This window comes from Choloepus didactylus, chromosome 8 (assembly GCF_015220235.1).
Source record: "Choloepus didactylus isolate mChoDid1 chromosome 8, mChoDid1.pri, whole genome shotgun sequence".
NCBI lineage: Eukaryota > Metazoa > Chordata > Mammalia > Pilosa > Megalonychidae > Choloepus > Choloepus didactylus.
The window spans coordinates 32,798,794-32,813,057 of record NC_051314.1 but is presented as its reverse complement, the minus strand read 5'-3'; the positions used below and the strand labels follow the sequence as shown (position 1 = coordinate 32,813,057).

The window sequence follows — 14,264 nt, the reverse complement described above, 5'->3', positions numbered from 1 at the left end:
TAATTTTTAAAATTCAGTTTTATTGAGATATATTCACACACCATACAGTCATCCATGGTACACAATCAACTGTCCACAGCACCACCATACAGTTGTGCATTTCATCACCCCAGTCAAACTCCAAACATCTTCCCTACATAAGAAAAAATAAAAACAAGAATAAAAAATAAAAGTAAAAAAGAACACCCAAATCACCCCCCCTTCCCACTCTATTTTTCACCTAGTTTTTGTCATTTTTCAACTCATTCATCCACACACTGGATAAAGGAGTTGCGAGCCACAAGTCTCCCACAATCACCCTGTCACCCCATGTAAGCTACATAGCCACACAATCGTCCTCAAGAATCAAGGCCACTGGGTTGCAGTTTGATAGTTTCAGGTATTTACTTCTAGCCATTCCAAAACACCAAAACCTGAAAAGGGATATCTGTACAGTGCAAAAGAATGCCCCCCAGAGTGACCCTTGACTCCATCTGGAATCTCCCAGCCACCAAAACTCTACCCTGCTTCACTGCGCTTCCCCTACTTGGTCAAGAAGATCTGCTCCATCCCATGATCCCAGGTGCAGGCTCATCCCTGGGAGCCATATCCCACATTGCCAGAGAGATTCACACCCCTGGGAGTCTGGTCCCACACAGTGCGGAGGGCAGTGAATCTACCCACTGAGTTGGCTTAGCTAGAGAGAGGGCCACATCTGAGCAACAAAGAGGCACTCTCGGGGAGACTCCTGGGCACAACCACAAGTAGTCTTAGCTGCCCCCTTGCAGCAACAAGCCCCACAAGGGCAAGCCCCAAGACCGAGGGCTCGGCACACCAAACTGTCAGTCCCCAATGTTTGTGAAAATACCAGTAATAACCCAGATTGGGACATCCAACACCTCTGCACCTTCCCCCAGCTCCTCAGGGGGGCCCCACATATATATTTTTATTCTCTGCCCAGATTACTCGAGGATGCATCACTATTTCACACAACCTGCACAAACCCACCAGACCTCACTTCCTATTCCAAGTTCCATGTAATTATGGTGTTTGAACAAACTGACCATACAAGTTAAACCATCCAGTGTGCCATAGAAAATATATATCATGCACCAAACAAACATCTCTTCCCCTGTTTCACACAGAAGTTGAAGCATTAAAACAATATCGTCCTCCACCCCTTGGCCTGACTTGCCTCAGTCCCAGTCAGATTTTCTTCATTCATAACTCTAATTGAAGTCTGGACTCTTTTCCAGCTTTTGTTAACAGTTGTTGCATGTGCTAATACTGACATTCATATCTACCGAGCTCTAGCTCTAAGTCTCAGGTGTCACAAAGATACCCAAAGTTCCTGAGACTGACCAGGTTATACACAAAGGGATCAGCGTCTCAGAATTTGGGGATAGACATTACAATTCAGGAACAGATGTGACTGCTGTAAGAGCTCACAGTCCAGGGACCATTACAATAAGTGTTCCCCGATAAGCTGTGCTCTAAGATTCAATTCTCAGAGAGTTTATACATTGTAGTCAGTCCATATTAGTGAGGCATTATAATGTTTGTCTTCTCACCTCTGGTGTGCTTCACTGAAAATGCTGTTTACAGGATCGATTCACCTCATTGCATATCTCACAGCTTCACTCCTTCTCACAGTTGCTCAGTATTCCATTGTATGCACACACCACAGTTCACCACTTTGTTCATCAGTTGATGTACCCTTAGGCCACCTCCACCCATTGGAAATCATGAATACTGCCTTCATAAACACCAGTGTGCAAATGTCCATTCACGTCCCTGCCCCCAGATCCTCTAAGTATATACCCCATAATGAGATTTCATGCCCCCATGGCACCCACATACCCAGCTTCATGTGGAACTACCACACTGTCCTCCAGATAGGCTACACTACCCCATCTTCCCACCAACAGTAAAGAGGCACATCCCTCTCTCCACACCCTCTCAAACACTCCCATCCCTATTTATTTATATTTTTCCTACAATTTTATAGAGATGTATTCACATACCATACATTCATCCACAGCATATGATCAACTATTCACGGTATCATCACATAGTTGTGCACTTATCACCACAATCAGCACTTGAATGTATTCATTATTATGAAAAAAAATTTTAAGAATAATAAAAATGTTAATAAAGAGAAAAATTACCATACAATACAATAGAATAGTAAGGTCAGACAACAACACCATTAACAAGAATCCCATATCCCTCCCCTATATCCCCTCTCATACACATCCAGCCCTGGTACACCACCTCCGCTACACCTAATGGAATTATATTACAATGCCATTGCTGACCAAAGACTCCAGCCTACTTTGATTATATTTTTTCCCCAATGCCATCACTTTTTCAACAACTTGCATAGTTGGCATTCTTTTGTTCTCCCACATGTAACATTTCCATATTTGTACATTTAGTCACAATCATTGACCACTCTAGGTTTCACCAAGCTACACAGTCTCTTTCCTCAGCGTCCACCCTTACCCCTGGTGTCACACATGCCTCACCCACAGGTATCCCCATTCATTGTACCCACAACATTGTGCTACCATCACAGGGCACTATGTCATCCACCTCTGGATCCACACAATCAGTCCTGCTGAACATTCTATACTCCCCCAGCATCAAACGCCTGATCTCTACCCTCCTTCACCTCCCAACAACCCACGCTCCCAGCCCTCAACTCTCAAAGCCTGCTCATCAATGCCAGCCCATACCAGTGAGACCACACAATATCCAGCCAACCTCGCCCAACACAACAACGAGACAATGCTTGTTTTAATCAAAGAGTGTGATTCTTCCTGGGTGATTTCTCTTTATCTTGGTCTTGTCTGTCAAACCTCTGGAGTTTCCCTGGATCTGTTACCATTGGCTATATGGCTATAAATGTGTTGTGTATCTCTTCCATCCTAAGAACTGGCAACAAATGTGAGAAAAAGTGTCAAAAATGATTGTTATCAAAATGATGAATAGCATCTAAGGGATAAAAAATATATACCTAGCAAAATTCTAGACCTGTGAAGACTGGTAGCTACTTACAATATGCCAGAAAAGCACTTTGCTTGCCTGTTACTAAAGTTGCAATTGGAAAGGCAAGGTGGTGGCTGGTGGACAGAAGGGAAGGTCAGTAGAATCAGGCTGCTGTGATCCTTTGGGTTGTTTTTCAACAGTGGTGGTAATAACACCAGTTTCAACAGTGACGAAAGCAGGAATATTTGAATAGATATAATTTTTAAAACATTGTAATGGCAGTAGACTTTGAGCTAGCCATGTATTTAGTGCTTTATAGCCATTATATTATTTAATTTTTATAATCCTAGGAGAAAGGTTTTATGATGTTCACTTTATGGAAGAGACCATTAAACGTTACTAGTACGTAGTGGGACTGTAATTAAACCCTGGTCTGTCTGACTGCTACACCCATGAGGTACTCCATGAGCTGCCGCACTTTGTTCACCATTCTCACTTTCAGGTTCAATTCTTCTCTAAAATTTAGAGCACTTGAGAAAAAAGTTGCTTTGTATCAGTGGTCACGGGGAGAGAGATATTTTATTGTTACTTATTGCGATATTATGGTAATTTTTAGATGATCCTGAGTAATGGCATACTAATTGTAGGTTTTTCACTGGACTCTAATTTATTAAAAACTTGGCATCCAACTTAAAACTCTTTATAAGACTCTGAGACTTCTTTGACTAGAAACATATTTTGGTCTATCCTTTTGGATTTACTTGGCAAATATTCAGGACCCTGAATTTTTTTTTTCAGTAGATTGAACTCAGATCATGAACATGCTTATCAGCATGTTGGATCTTATATATGCCACCATGACACAGAGATATTTGCAATTCTCTTTTAAAAGACACTGTGTACTCTTGATGGTTTCCCTGCTAGATCATTGCTTTAGAAGAACATCATAGATTTTCTTTTGGCATAACAGCATTTGGTGGTAAAGCTTGATACATTTAATTCTTTAGAACAGATATTGTAATGCTCCAGTGCCTAGGAACATTTGGCATTCTCATTATTTAACAACTTCCTATTCTCCCTTCAACTATTTAATAATGCATACGCAATTTGGTCTGATCTCTGTAGGATTTGGAGAAGCAAGCATACCTCACTTTATGGATCATTGTTGTATGGATGAGTAACTTGCCTGCTTGTTAAACTCCATAGGGGAGATAACTCCATGGATATGCTTTTTATTGTAGCTGTTTTTGCATTCTGTCTGGAATCTCTTTCTTGAATTTTGACCTTGTTGGTATTTAGGTTCTCTGATAAGGTTATTTGGTCCTCGGGTGTGTTGGAATTTTCAACCCTTTGGAAGGTGTGTTTCATTAGTGCCTCTGGGAATTTGGATAGATGCGACCAGGTGTGTAGAAAGCAGCCCAAATTTCCAGTCACTCCCTCCATCCTTCCTTGGTGGGCCCATCTCTCAGGAGTCATTGGCATTTCAGCTTTAATTTCTACATTGGTACAATGAGAGACACAGTAATTTTTTCTTTTTCTTTTTTTTTTACTGACCTGTTTCAAACTGTGGAGGCTATTAGTGCTTTTGGTATAGCTTCTTGAATTATCCATGGAAGTTTTCAGGGAGGAACCCCCTTGAGATAGAGCTGTCAGAAAAAGGCCTCCAAAGCTAATGACATTTCCTCATTGCATTGCATCATTTATCTGATGTAGACAGCCACAAAAACACCAACAGAACCCTAATTAGACTACAAGATAAAAGGTATCTTAGAGCTTGAAGTAAGGAAAATAGAAATTGGAATATAGTTTAGGAAGAAAACAGAAAGATGGTTTGTAAGCAGATATATGATAAAAAGTAGCAGGGTGATTTTATTTCAGGTCCCATGTTTTAAAGATGGAAAACATCTCCCCATGCTCCTATCTTTTTTTTCCTCCCCATCACTGGCATGCCCTGGTGAATTTTTATTCTAGAATTTAAGTTCTGTGAGAGCAGGGACCATGTCTGTTTTACTCTCTTTCATCTTCTTGGTGCCTAGCATGGCGCCTGGTACTGGTAAGGGCTTATTATATATTTTTAAAATATATGATTAGCAACCATAACAAGAGCTTCCATCTGTTGAAATCTTACTCTGTGACAGGTGCTGTCACATTAAAACAATGACCTCTGAGGTAAACATTATCATCCCAATTTTAACAGATATTTGAAACTAAGGCCCAGAGAAAGTAACTAACTCTCCCTGATGATTAATATAGGGAGCTTACAGCCTTCCTCCTTTTCCTTTGCTTTGCTTAACTTCTTTCCCTGATTTTACTCTCTGAGGAGAAAAAGCTAAAAGCCAAGTTTTTCTTGTCAGAAAAATAGAAAAACAGACAGAATTCTACGGTCTTCAGGCTGCCATGATATGGTGGGAGTGGGAGGAGTGAGGGCATGCCTTTTCTGGGATCACGTCCGTCGGGCTGGGCATGGCTGAGAGGAAAGGCTAACTGAGGGAGCAAGACAGTAGGATCAGGACGGTGTAGACAGGAGAGTGAGAATGGAAGAGTCAGTGCTCTCAGAGAGCTAAGAAGAACTATAATTCCGTAAGTATTTGATTCTCTGAAATGTATGATAAAGAAGTGTGTCTAGTCTGAACTTGCTGTGGGGAACAGTGCTTCTTGCAGTGTGGCCATGATCCTGGCTTGACTAGAGCCTCCTGTATTTCTGGACATTAGGGTGTATGGAAAGATATGCTCTCTGGGGCTGCAGAATGTAACCTTGTGTTGGGACCTCCCTGCACTCTGGGACCACAAGAGCCCCAGCCTTCTTCCTTCATCATTTTTCTAAGGCTCATTCCTTTTCTGTCCTCAAAGCCTCTCAGGGCTCAAATCTGGGTCATTGCTACTACCAAGGAATCTGATGCCCTTTGGCAAACTATCTGGGAAAGGCAACTATCTGGTTCTCCCTCTTGTCTCTTCCAAGGGCTTAAAACAAGTTAATGTCCCTATACTTCACTATTCTTCCTTTGTAAAGTGTGTGATATCTACACCTACTAATTTGTAAGATGCTGTGAGGATCAGTTGAGATCAAGAACTATAGAATGCTTACTAATAAAGTTTATCTCAGCTATATAGCTTTGCAAACATAGTCATTCATCTATTCAATAAATATTTGTTAAGCACCTACCATGTAGGACGTTTCTGTTACAGGTGCTGGGGATAGAGCAGTGGACAAAATAGACAAATATCCCTGCCCTCATGGACCTTACATTCTAGTAGAGGGAGACAGTAAATAAACAAGTAAAATATATGTATGTGTGCCAGTTTGGATGGATGATGTCCCCCAAAACGCTTTGTTGTTTGATGCAATCTTGTGGCGGCAGACATATTAGTGTTAATTAGGTTGGAATCATTTGATTGAGAGTGTTTCCATGGAGATGTGACTCAATCAACTGTAGGTGAGACCTTTGATTGTATAATTTCCATGGAGGTGTTACCCCACCCTTTCAGGGTGGGTCTTAATTGAGTCACTGGAGTCCTATAAAAAGGTTCACAGACAGAAGAAGTGCTGCAGCCAAGAAAGATACTTTGAAGAATGCACAGGAGCTGAGAGTGGAGCTGAAAACAACCTGGGTTCAGCAGACACCAGCCACATGCCTTTTCAGCTAACAGAGGTTTTCTGGATGCCATTGGCCTTCCTTTAGTGAAGGTGTACTTGTGTTGATGCCTTCATTTGGACATTTTCATGGCCTTCAGACTGTAAATTTGTAACCAAATAAACCCCTTTTATAAAAGGCAATCCATTTCTGGTGTTTTACATAACGGCAGTATTAGCAAACTGGAAGAGATTTTGGTACCAAAGAAGTGGGGTGCTGCTCTGTTTGCAAATACCAAACATGTTGGATTGGCTTTTTAAATGGATAAGGGGAAAATTCTGGAAGAATTGTGAAGAGCTTGATAGAAAAGGCCTGAATGGCTTTGAAGAGACTGTTTGTGGAAATATGGACTCTAAAGATACTTCTAATGAAGCCTTGAGCAGAAATGATGAATGTGTCATTGCAAACTGGAAGGAAGGTGATTCTTGTTTTAAAGTGGCAGAGAATTTGGCAAATTGAGTCCTGGTGTCAGATGGAAGGAAGAATTTGAAAGCGACGAGCTGGGATACTTAGCTGATGAGATTTCGAAACTAAAAGTTGAAGATGTAGCCTAGCTTCTTCTTGCTGCTGATAGTGAAATGCGAGTGGAGAGAGAGAAACTTAGAACTGAACTCTTGGGTTCAAAAAAAAAAAAAAAAAAAAAAAAAAAAAAACAGAAATTGATGGTCTAGAAGACTCTGGGTTTCCATAAAGTGAGACCCCAGAGGCTACTGGACCATGTGAGGATTTAACCAAACATGGTGCCCGACCGCCGTTTCAGTACCAGCCAGGATTGGAGGAGTTATCCAGAAAGGGTTTGTGGGAAGTCCTATTTTCTGATGGTTTGACCACTGTAAACTGCATGCCAAGCCTACAAAATTTTTGCGAGATATGTATAGACAGAACCACTGCCAGTCTGGACTGGGGTGGGGGACAGAGAAGGAACAAATTGAAGGAAAAATTTCTTCAAAGACAGAACCATGGAAATTAAGGTCTGGAGTCAAGAAATCTTGGCCACGGAAAGCAGAGCAACCCATGCATGTAGAAAGGCTGAGTTTGCCCTGGAGAAGGAGGGCGGGCTTCCACCTTGATGTTCAGGAAGAGTGCCTCAGAGAGGGTGGAGCACATTCCCCAGGGATGGGGAGAGCCTGGCAACCACCCCACTGTTTGGAGAGGGGAGAGCCTTTGCCCGGGAGAAGCAGAGTCCGGGTGGCACCCCGATGTTTGAGGAGGGTGGGGCTGAAAAGAAGGTGTTTTGCCCAGTGCGTGAATATGTTGGAGCACTCACCCCAGCGGTTGGAGAGGAAAGGGCCACTGTGAAGGCCCTTGGTAAGGGTTGGACTCTCGCTCTCTCAAGCCCCAAGGGTAAAATGTCATTCTATAAATGACTCTCAGACTTTGAAATCTAATGGAGTTTGCCCTGAGGGTTTTAGGAACTGTTTTGGTCTTGTTAACCCTGTTTTTCTTTCAGTTTCTCCCTATAGCAATAGGAATGTTTATCCTATGCCTGTCCCTCCTTTGTATATTGGAAGCAGTTAACTTGTTCTGAGTTTCACAGGTCCACAATCAGACGGGAATTTTGCTGTAGGGCAAGACCATGCTTGTAACTGATTTTAATGGGACCGTGTACTTACCTATTGTTACTGAAATGATTTAAGCCTTTTTTCATAATGTGTGTGGGTGAATGTATATTGTATATGGAAAGATCACATCATTCTGGGGTCTAGGGAGTGGAATGTGCTGGTTTGGATGTATTATGTCCCCCCAAATGCCATGTTCTTTGATGCACTCTTGTCAGGGCAGACTTATTAGTGTTAATTAGGTTGGAATTGTTTGATTGAATCTTTCCATGGAGATATGACTCAGTCAACTGTGGGCAAGTCTTTTGATTGGATAATTTCCATGGAGGTGTTCCCCCACCCTTTCAGGGTGGGTCTTAATTGAATCACTGGAGTCCTATAAAAAAGTTCATAGACAGAAGGAGGTGGTGCAGCCAAGAGAGACACTTTGAAGAATGCACAGGTGCTGAGAGTGGAGCTGGAACACAACCTGGGATCAGCAGACACCAGCCATGTGCCTTCTCAGCAGATTTTCTGGATGCTATTGTCCTTCCTTCGGTGAAGGTGTACTTGTGTTCATGCCTTCATTTGGACATTTTCATGGCCTTCGGACTACAACTTTGTAGCCACTTAACCCCCCTTTGTAAAGCCAATCCATTTCTGGTGTTTTGCAAAACAGCAGCATTAGCAAAGAAGGCCCCATTGAGAAGTTAATGTTTGTGCAAAAGCAGGTGAGGAAGCACAACATGGGGATATCTAGGGAAGGTTGTTCTAGGCCCAAATGAATGGCTGGTGAAAAGATCTTGAGATGTGTGCATGCCTGCTGTGGGAGTGAATGATGATGAGGAGAAATGTAAGAAGAGAAGTTGGAGCAGATATTGGGGCCAGTTCATGCAAAGCCTTTTGTCCCTCTAAGGACTTTATTGTTTGCTGTGAGTAAGTTAGGGAGCCAGTGGAGGAGTTTAGAAACTGGAGTGACTCGAGATAACTTATATTTTAAAAGGAGTCCTTAGGCTGTTGTTTTGAGAACACATAGTAGGAGTGGTTGGGGTGGAACCAGAGGCTGATTAGGAGGTAATTCAGTAATTAAAAAAGATTTGATGAGAGCTTGGAACACAGGAGGAGTGGTAGTGGAGAATGGAGTTGGTGAGAGATGGTGGGACTCTGGATGTTTTCTGAATGGAGAGCCCACAGGATTGGCTGCAGATTTGATGTGGGTTGTGAAGGAAAGAGAGGAGTCAAGGATGTTTCCAGATTTTGGCCTGAGCAACTGGAAAAATTGAACTATCATTCAATAAGATGGGGAAAAACTATGGGAGGAACAGGTTTAGGAGGAAATATTAGGAAATCAGTTGGGACATGTTAAGTTTGAGATGTCTATTGCGCATGCAGCAGATTAGACCACTGAATAGATGAGACTGGACTTCATGAAAGTTGGGATCAGAGATATATATTTGGGATCCAGGAGTACATGGATAAAATTTAAAACCATATATTCCTGACTCCCAAATTAGATTGAGTAATCAAGGAAGTGTAAATTGAGAAGAGGTAAGTCTAAGAAATGAGCCCTGGGGTTCTCCAAGTTAAGAGGTTGGGTTGATTAGGATGAATCATCAGAGAAGACTGAGGAGTGATTAGTTGAGGTAAAAGAAGAACCTTTAAACCAAGTGAAAGAAGTATTTCAAGGAGGAGGGATCTATCAACCATGTCAAATGCTGCTGAAAAATCAAATGAAATAAAGACTAAAAATTGCCCAATGGATTTAGTTACATGAAGACTCTTCGGGTAGAATGATAGCGGGTGGGGAAACCTGATTTAAGTGGCAAAATATGCTGATAGGAATGATTCAGCATAGGGGAAAATTGATAGTTTGGGAGAGAGAAGAGCATTGCTGGAGTGATACCCTTGAAATAATGTATGCACAGATTTTGGTGGCTGGATAGATGTGGTGGTGGGAGCTTGTGGAAAATTTCTTTGGATAAATTCAATTTCTTTCCAGTGAGGTAGGAAGCAAGGTCATTGGCTGAGAAAGGATGGGGTAAGAGGTGACTTCCCCCTTTTGCCTTTTTAACCACTGTCCTGTTGCTTCTAACGTTGGAATGTTTCTTGTCCCATCATCATTTCCTTTGCTTTCTCTTGAGTCCAAACCACACAATGTCTGTGTAGTTGTAGTTTAACAGTCTTAGCCACCAATCTCTCTCTCTTGCAGTCTGTGAATACAACTGTCAGCGAACTCTTCTTAAAATTCTGCTCTCTTTCTGTTAGACTCTGGCTCAAAAACCACCTTGGCTCCCCATTAAAGAAGATAAAGTCCCCTTGCCCCTCAGTGGGGGCTCTGGTCTTTGGCAAACTCCTCTTTGTTCAGGAAGATGGGTCATGTCCTTTCACCATGCCCTAAACTCACCACCCTTACTGTTGCTTCTGTACCTCTGCTTGTATAAACTAGTTCTGTGACCTAAGAAACGTTACCAGACTTCTTTATACCATAATGGGGATAATACTGGATACGTATCTCTTATGGTTGTTTTTAGAATTTGATGAGATTATCACAGTAAATTATTTAGAATAGTTTGTGACAGAGAGTATGTTTTCAATAAACCTTAGCTGTTGCTATTATTATTGTTATTCTGAAAATCTAACCCCCTTGCCACTGTTTTCCTAATCAAATCTTCCATGTCTTCTAAGACACTGTTGGCATACCTTCTCTTCCACAAAGTCTTTCTTGCTCATCCTCTCCAGTGTTCACTGATCTCTCTCTTACATCTTTCCCTCATTTTAATGTGTAACCAGGTATTCTCAGCAAATGTGATTTTCATTTTCCGTTGTTGGAATGCCCTGTCTCTTCAGCCAGACTGTAAATTTCTTGAGGGCATAGGTCATTACTCTTACCTCGTACAGTCCCATTATTTAGCAAGTTACTGTACTATCAAGACCTCAGACTTTAGAGGGGGCATTCCACTTCTTCAACTGGCTGACGAAGTACATTTCCAATCCTGGAACCTGAAATTTTACTTTCTCCTGTGCCCACTTCATGGTATATGCCACACACCTGCAGCCTAATTCCCAGGACCATCATGTGCCCCACAGAGACATTACAGGAACTCTCCCAAGAACTCCCCTTTCTGGGCCATTTTCAGAACTGTCAGTTAGTTCCATACCGACTCCTTAAGGCTGTCGTCTTCCTCCCCTCTGCATCCTCCAATGTTAGACACCTGTCTTTCCCTTCCAAGCCTCTTTGTTTCCTTCTTTCTTCTCTTTCCCAAGATACCCTTGCTTTGAAGAGGCTTCTTAAAAGAAGTAGATTATTTCATCTTTTATGATCAGCAAAAGAAAAAGTAGAAGCTTCATAAGGGAAATTGGCAAGATCTAAAGTTATTTGCATTTCATAAGAATTGACAGTTTTCTAAGGTTTTTTTTTTTAAGAACTATCAAATATGCCCCCCACCCCAAACCCTGATTTTAATGTTGAAACACCTGCTGTGGATCTGGGGGCTTTGAATTGAACAGCTTTAGCTTGGGACCAAAAAATTCTCTGAACTAGGAGGTATTTTTCAATGTAGTTGGCTTGGTGCAGCATTTCATTCCCAACATCACTCTTCCCTTTCCTTTCAGAATACAGCCGTGCCAAAGAACTCGTCTGTGTGCCTGTGGATGTGGAAAACTCTTTGCAATGTTTTAGAGAGACCTTAGAAAAATCCAAATATCACAACAGATCAATTCGACACAGCAGAAAGTTGCTTTCATTATTTCTTGCACAGACACAAGGTAAAAATTTGCTTGTCCTATATCCCTTAACTTTGATACGTGGTTACTGCCCTGTAAAGCTGTCATATTCTGCTGTAGGGTTCTTCCCTATCACCAGCTTACACAACCCCTATTATCTTTCACTTTCTTCTTGTCTTAATGGATCACTCTTTTCTTCATTACTTTTCACTTCAACTAAGGTATTTTCTCACTCACCTGCTTTTAATGCTTTCTGTGAAACTAGCTTACTCCCTTGAGTGTAGCAGATGGTACGAACACTCTATTGGTTAATTTTTTGATTCTCCGTCTATGTTCTTACAGTTTTCTTTGCAGATGTGGTGTTCTGGTCTTATTTTACTTTCATAAGTAAATGCATTGATTCATACTTAATTAATTAGAACGTTTAACCAAAAGCACTACTTCATCAGTGTCAAAGACTTGGATACATTAAAAAATAAGCTTCAGAAATATTTCCCATTAATACCTTAGATTTTGATTTTGAGAGATTCCTTTTAGCTTAAACCAAGATATTCATTGTCATTAGTTACATTGTATCTATTTGTGTTCTCCTTTTTTGGCATCCAGCAGCTTATGAGCTCAAGCAAACAGAGCAGGGCTTTAAGTGGTTAACCAGTTATCCCGTAGAAGACAATTAGACTCAAATTTAGGCGGGGAAAAATTCCCAAATATCCATATTTAGGTTATTTAAAATTATTTAAATTCCTAATTTATGTTTATGATCCTTGTGGTTCAAATTTGTCATCATAATAAAAATAAACAATTGTTTTAAAGTTATCAATATTAGATTTGAACTTATACCTAATGGAGATACCTAATTTCAATTTACACTGAATTGATCATTTAAAAATTTGACCTAATTTATTTTAATCACTGACAGCTTCCCTTGTTTTTGTTTGTGTTTTGTTGTTGTTGTTTTCCCTCCCAAAGCATTTGCTCTGACATGTATCCCCAGTTTACGGATATATAGTCTGCAGAATTGTTCTTTTAAAAAAATGTGACCTTCATTTGTGTGATTTTTTTCTTCTATTATTTCTCTAGGCTCTGCTATCTCTCATTTAATTTCTGTTTTTCATCATATCTTCTCTGAGTTAGTGTATCTTTTCATTGTGCTTTTGTATTCTAGAAGTGATTACTTCATTAAATTTTTTTTCTAAATAAATGGTAAAATGTATTACTTTACTGTCTCATGCAGATATTTTTTCAAGTACTATTTTTTATCTTTCATTTGCTTTTTCATTCTTTTTCTCCCTTTTCTCCCCTCCCAGTTGAATAATATATAGATACTGTGCTGCTTCCTCCTTGATTATGCATCTTTGAATGAGGTTTGCTTTGTTTTAAATTTTAATTTTCGTGATTCTCATGAAACCAGATTCTCATGGTTTCTAAAGAGGTTTCTAAAGAGGTTTGCTTTCCTGGGCCAGATGCATATTCCAGGTTCATCTCACCTTTGATAGAGGTTGTAACAGATATCCTAAGCATGTGGGTCAGAGCTTGATTGACTTATAAAAAAATTCTCTATTCCTTAATTGAAATGTTTTTTCTTTTTTTCTTTTTTTTATTGACTTTTTTAAGATAAAAGTGATGCTGTTAAGCAATGCAAGAACCTGTAGACTTCAGAAGGGGGTATCATAACATGTTGTTGAATGATGATATATATGAAACTTCCAAGCATTTAATATAGTGTCATAAAATCCCTAGTTAGGTCTTAAGCAATCTGGAGGTAGGATGAGGTGGTGGAGCTCAACTTGCTGAATCAAAGACATTGTTTTGAATGTAGCAAGCTGAGGTACCCTAACTTATTTGTTCTGCTTCTCCTATTCTGGGACTTCAGTTTTTCTTTTGGTTGTAAACTTGTGGAAGAATATTACATAGATCGTACTCTCTTACCAAGTCTATGGTCCAATACAAAGGTGACTTATATAACTTGCCTTATTAAAAACATGACAACAATTCAAAAAAAGAAATCTTTGTTGTTGCCAACCATCGTGAAGTATTTTACTGATATTGATGTAACTAGTTTTCATTTCATATTGTACCTCCCTGCCAAGTTGTTTTATACATATAAATATCATACAGAAGACAACCACATACTTCGTTACTACCAACCAAAGTAGAAATTAGAACAATATCCAAATATTTGGGTAAAAAATAAAGTTTTGTGGCTAATTGTTCCTCTCCCCACACCTACTACCACCATGACCCACTAGCTCTTGGAATGAGCATGAGACCCAATCTGGAAAAATAAATGCCTATTTTATTTAATTTGCTGTAGCAATTGGAAAGGAGGTACTTTTTCTTTCTGGGTTTGTGGATGCTAAGAAACAAATAAGTCTGGAATCATCTTTGCCATCATGTG

General features: G+C 40.3%; 1 protein-coding gene across 10 annotated transcripts in view; it reads left to right on the top strand.

The window, feature by feature from the left end:
• CFAP54 (cilia and flagella associated protein 54) overlaps positions 1-14,264 on the top strand; it is a 429,497-nt gene that overhangs the window by 225,379 nt on the left and 189,854 nt on the right. For all 10 annotated transcript variants that reach the window (XM_037846937.1, XM_037846939.1, XM_037846934.1 and 7 more), the window contains one exon: positions 11,756-11,908. In XM_037846937.1, the coding sequence (XP_037702865.1) occupies positions 11,756-11,908 (153 nt within the window). The remainder of the gene's footprint in view (positions 1-11,755; positions 11,909-14,264) is intronic.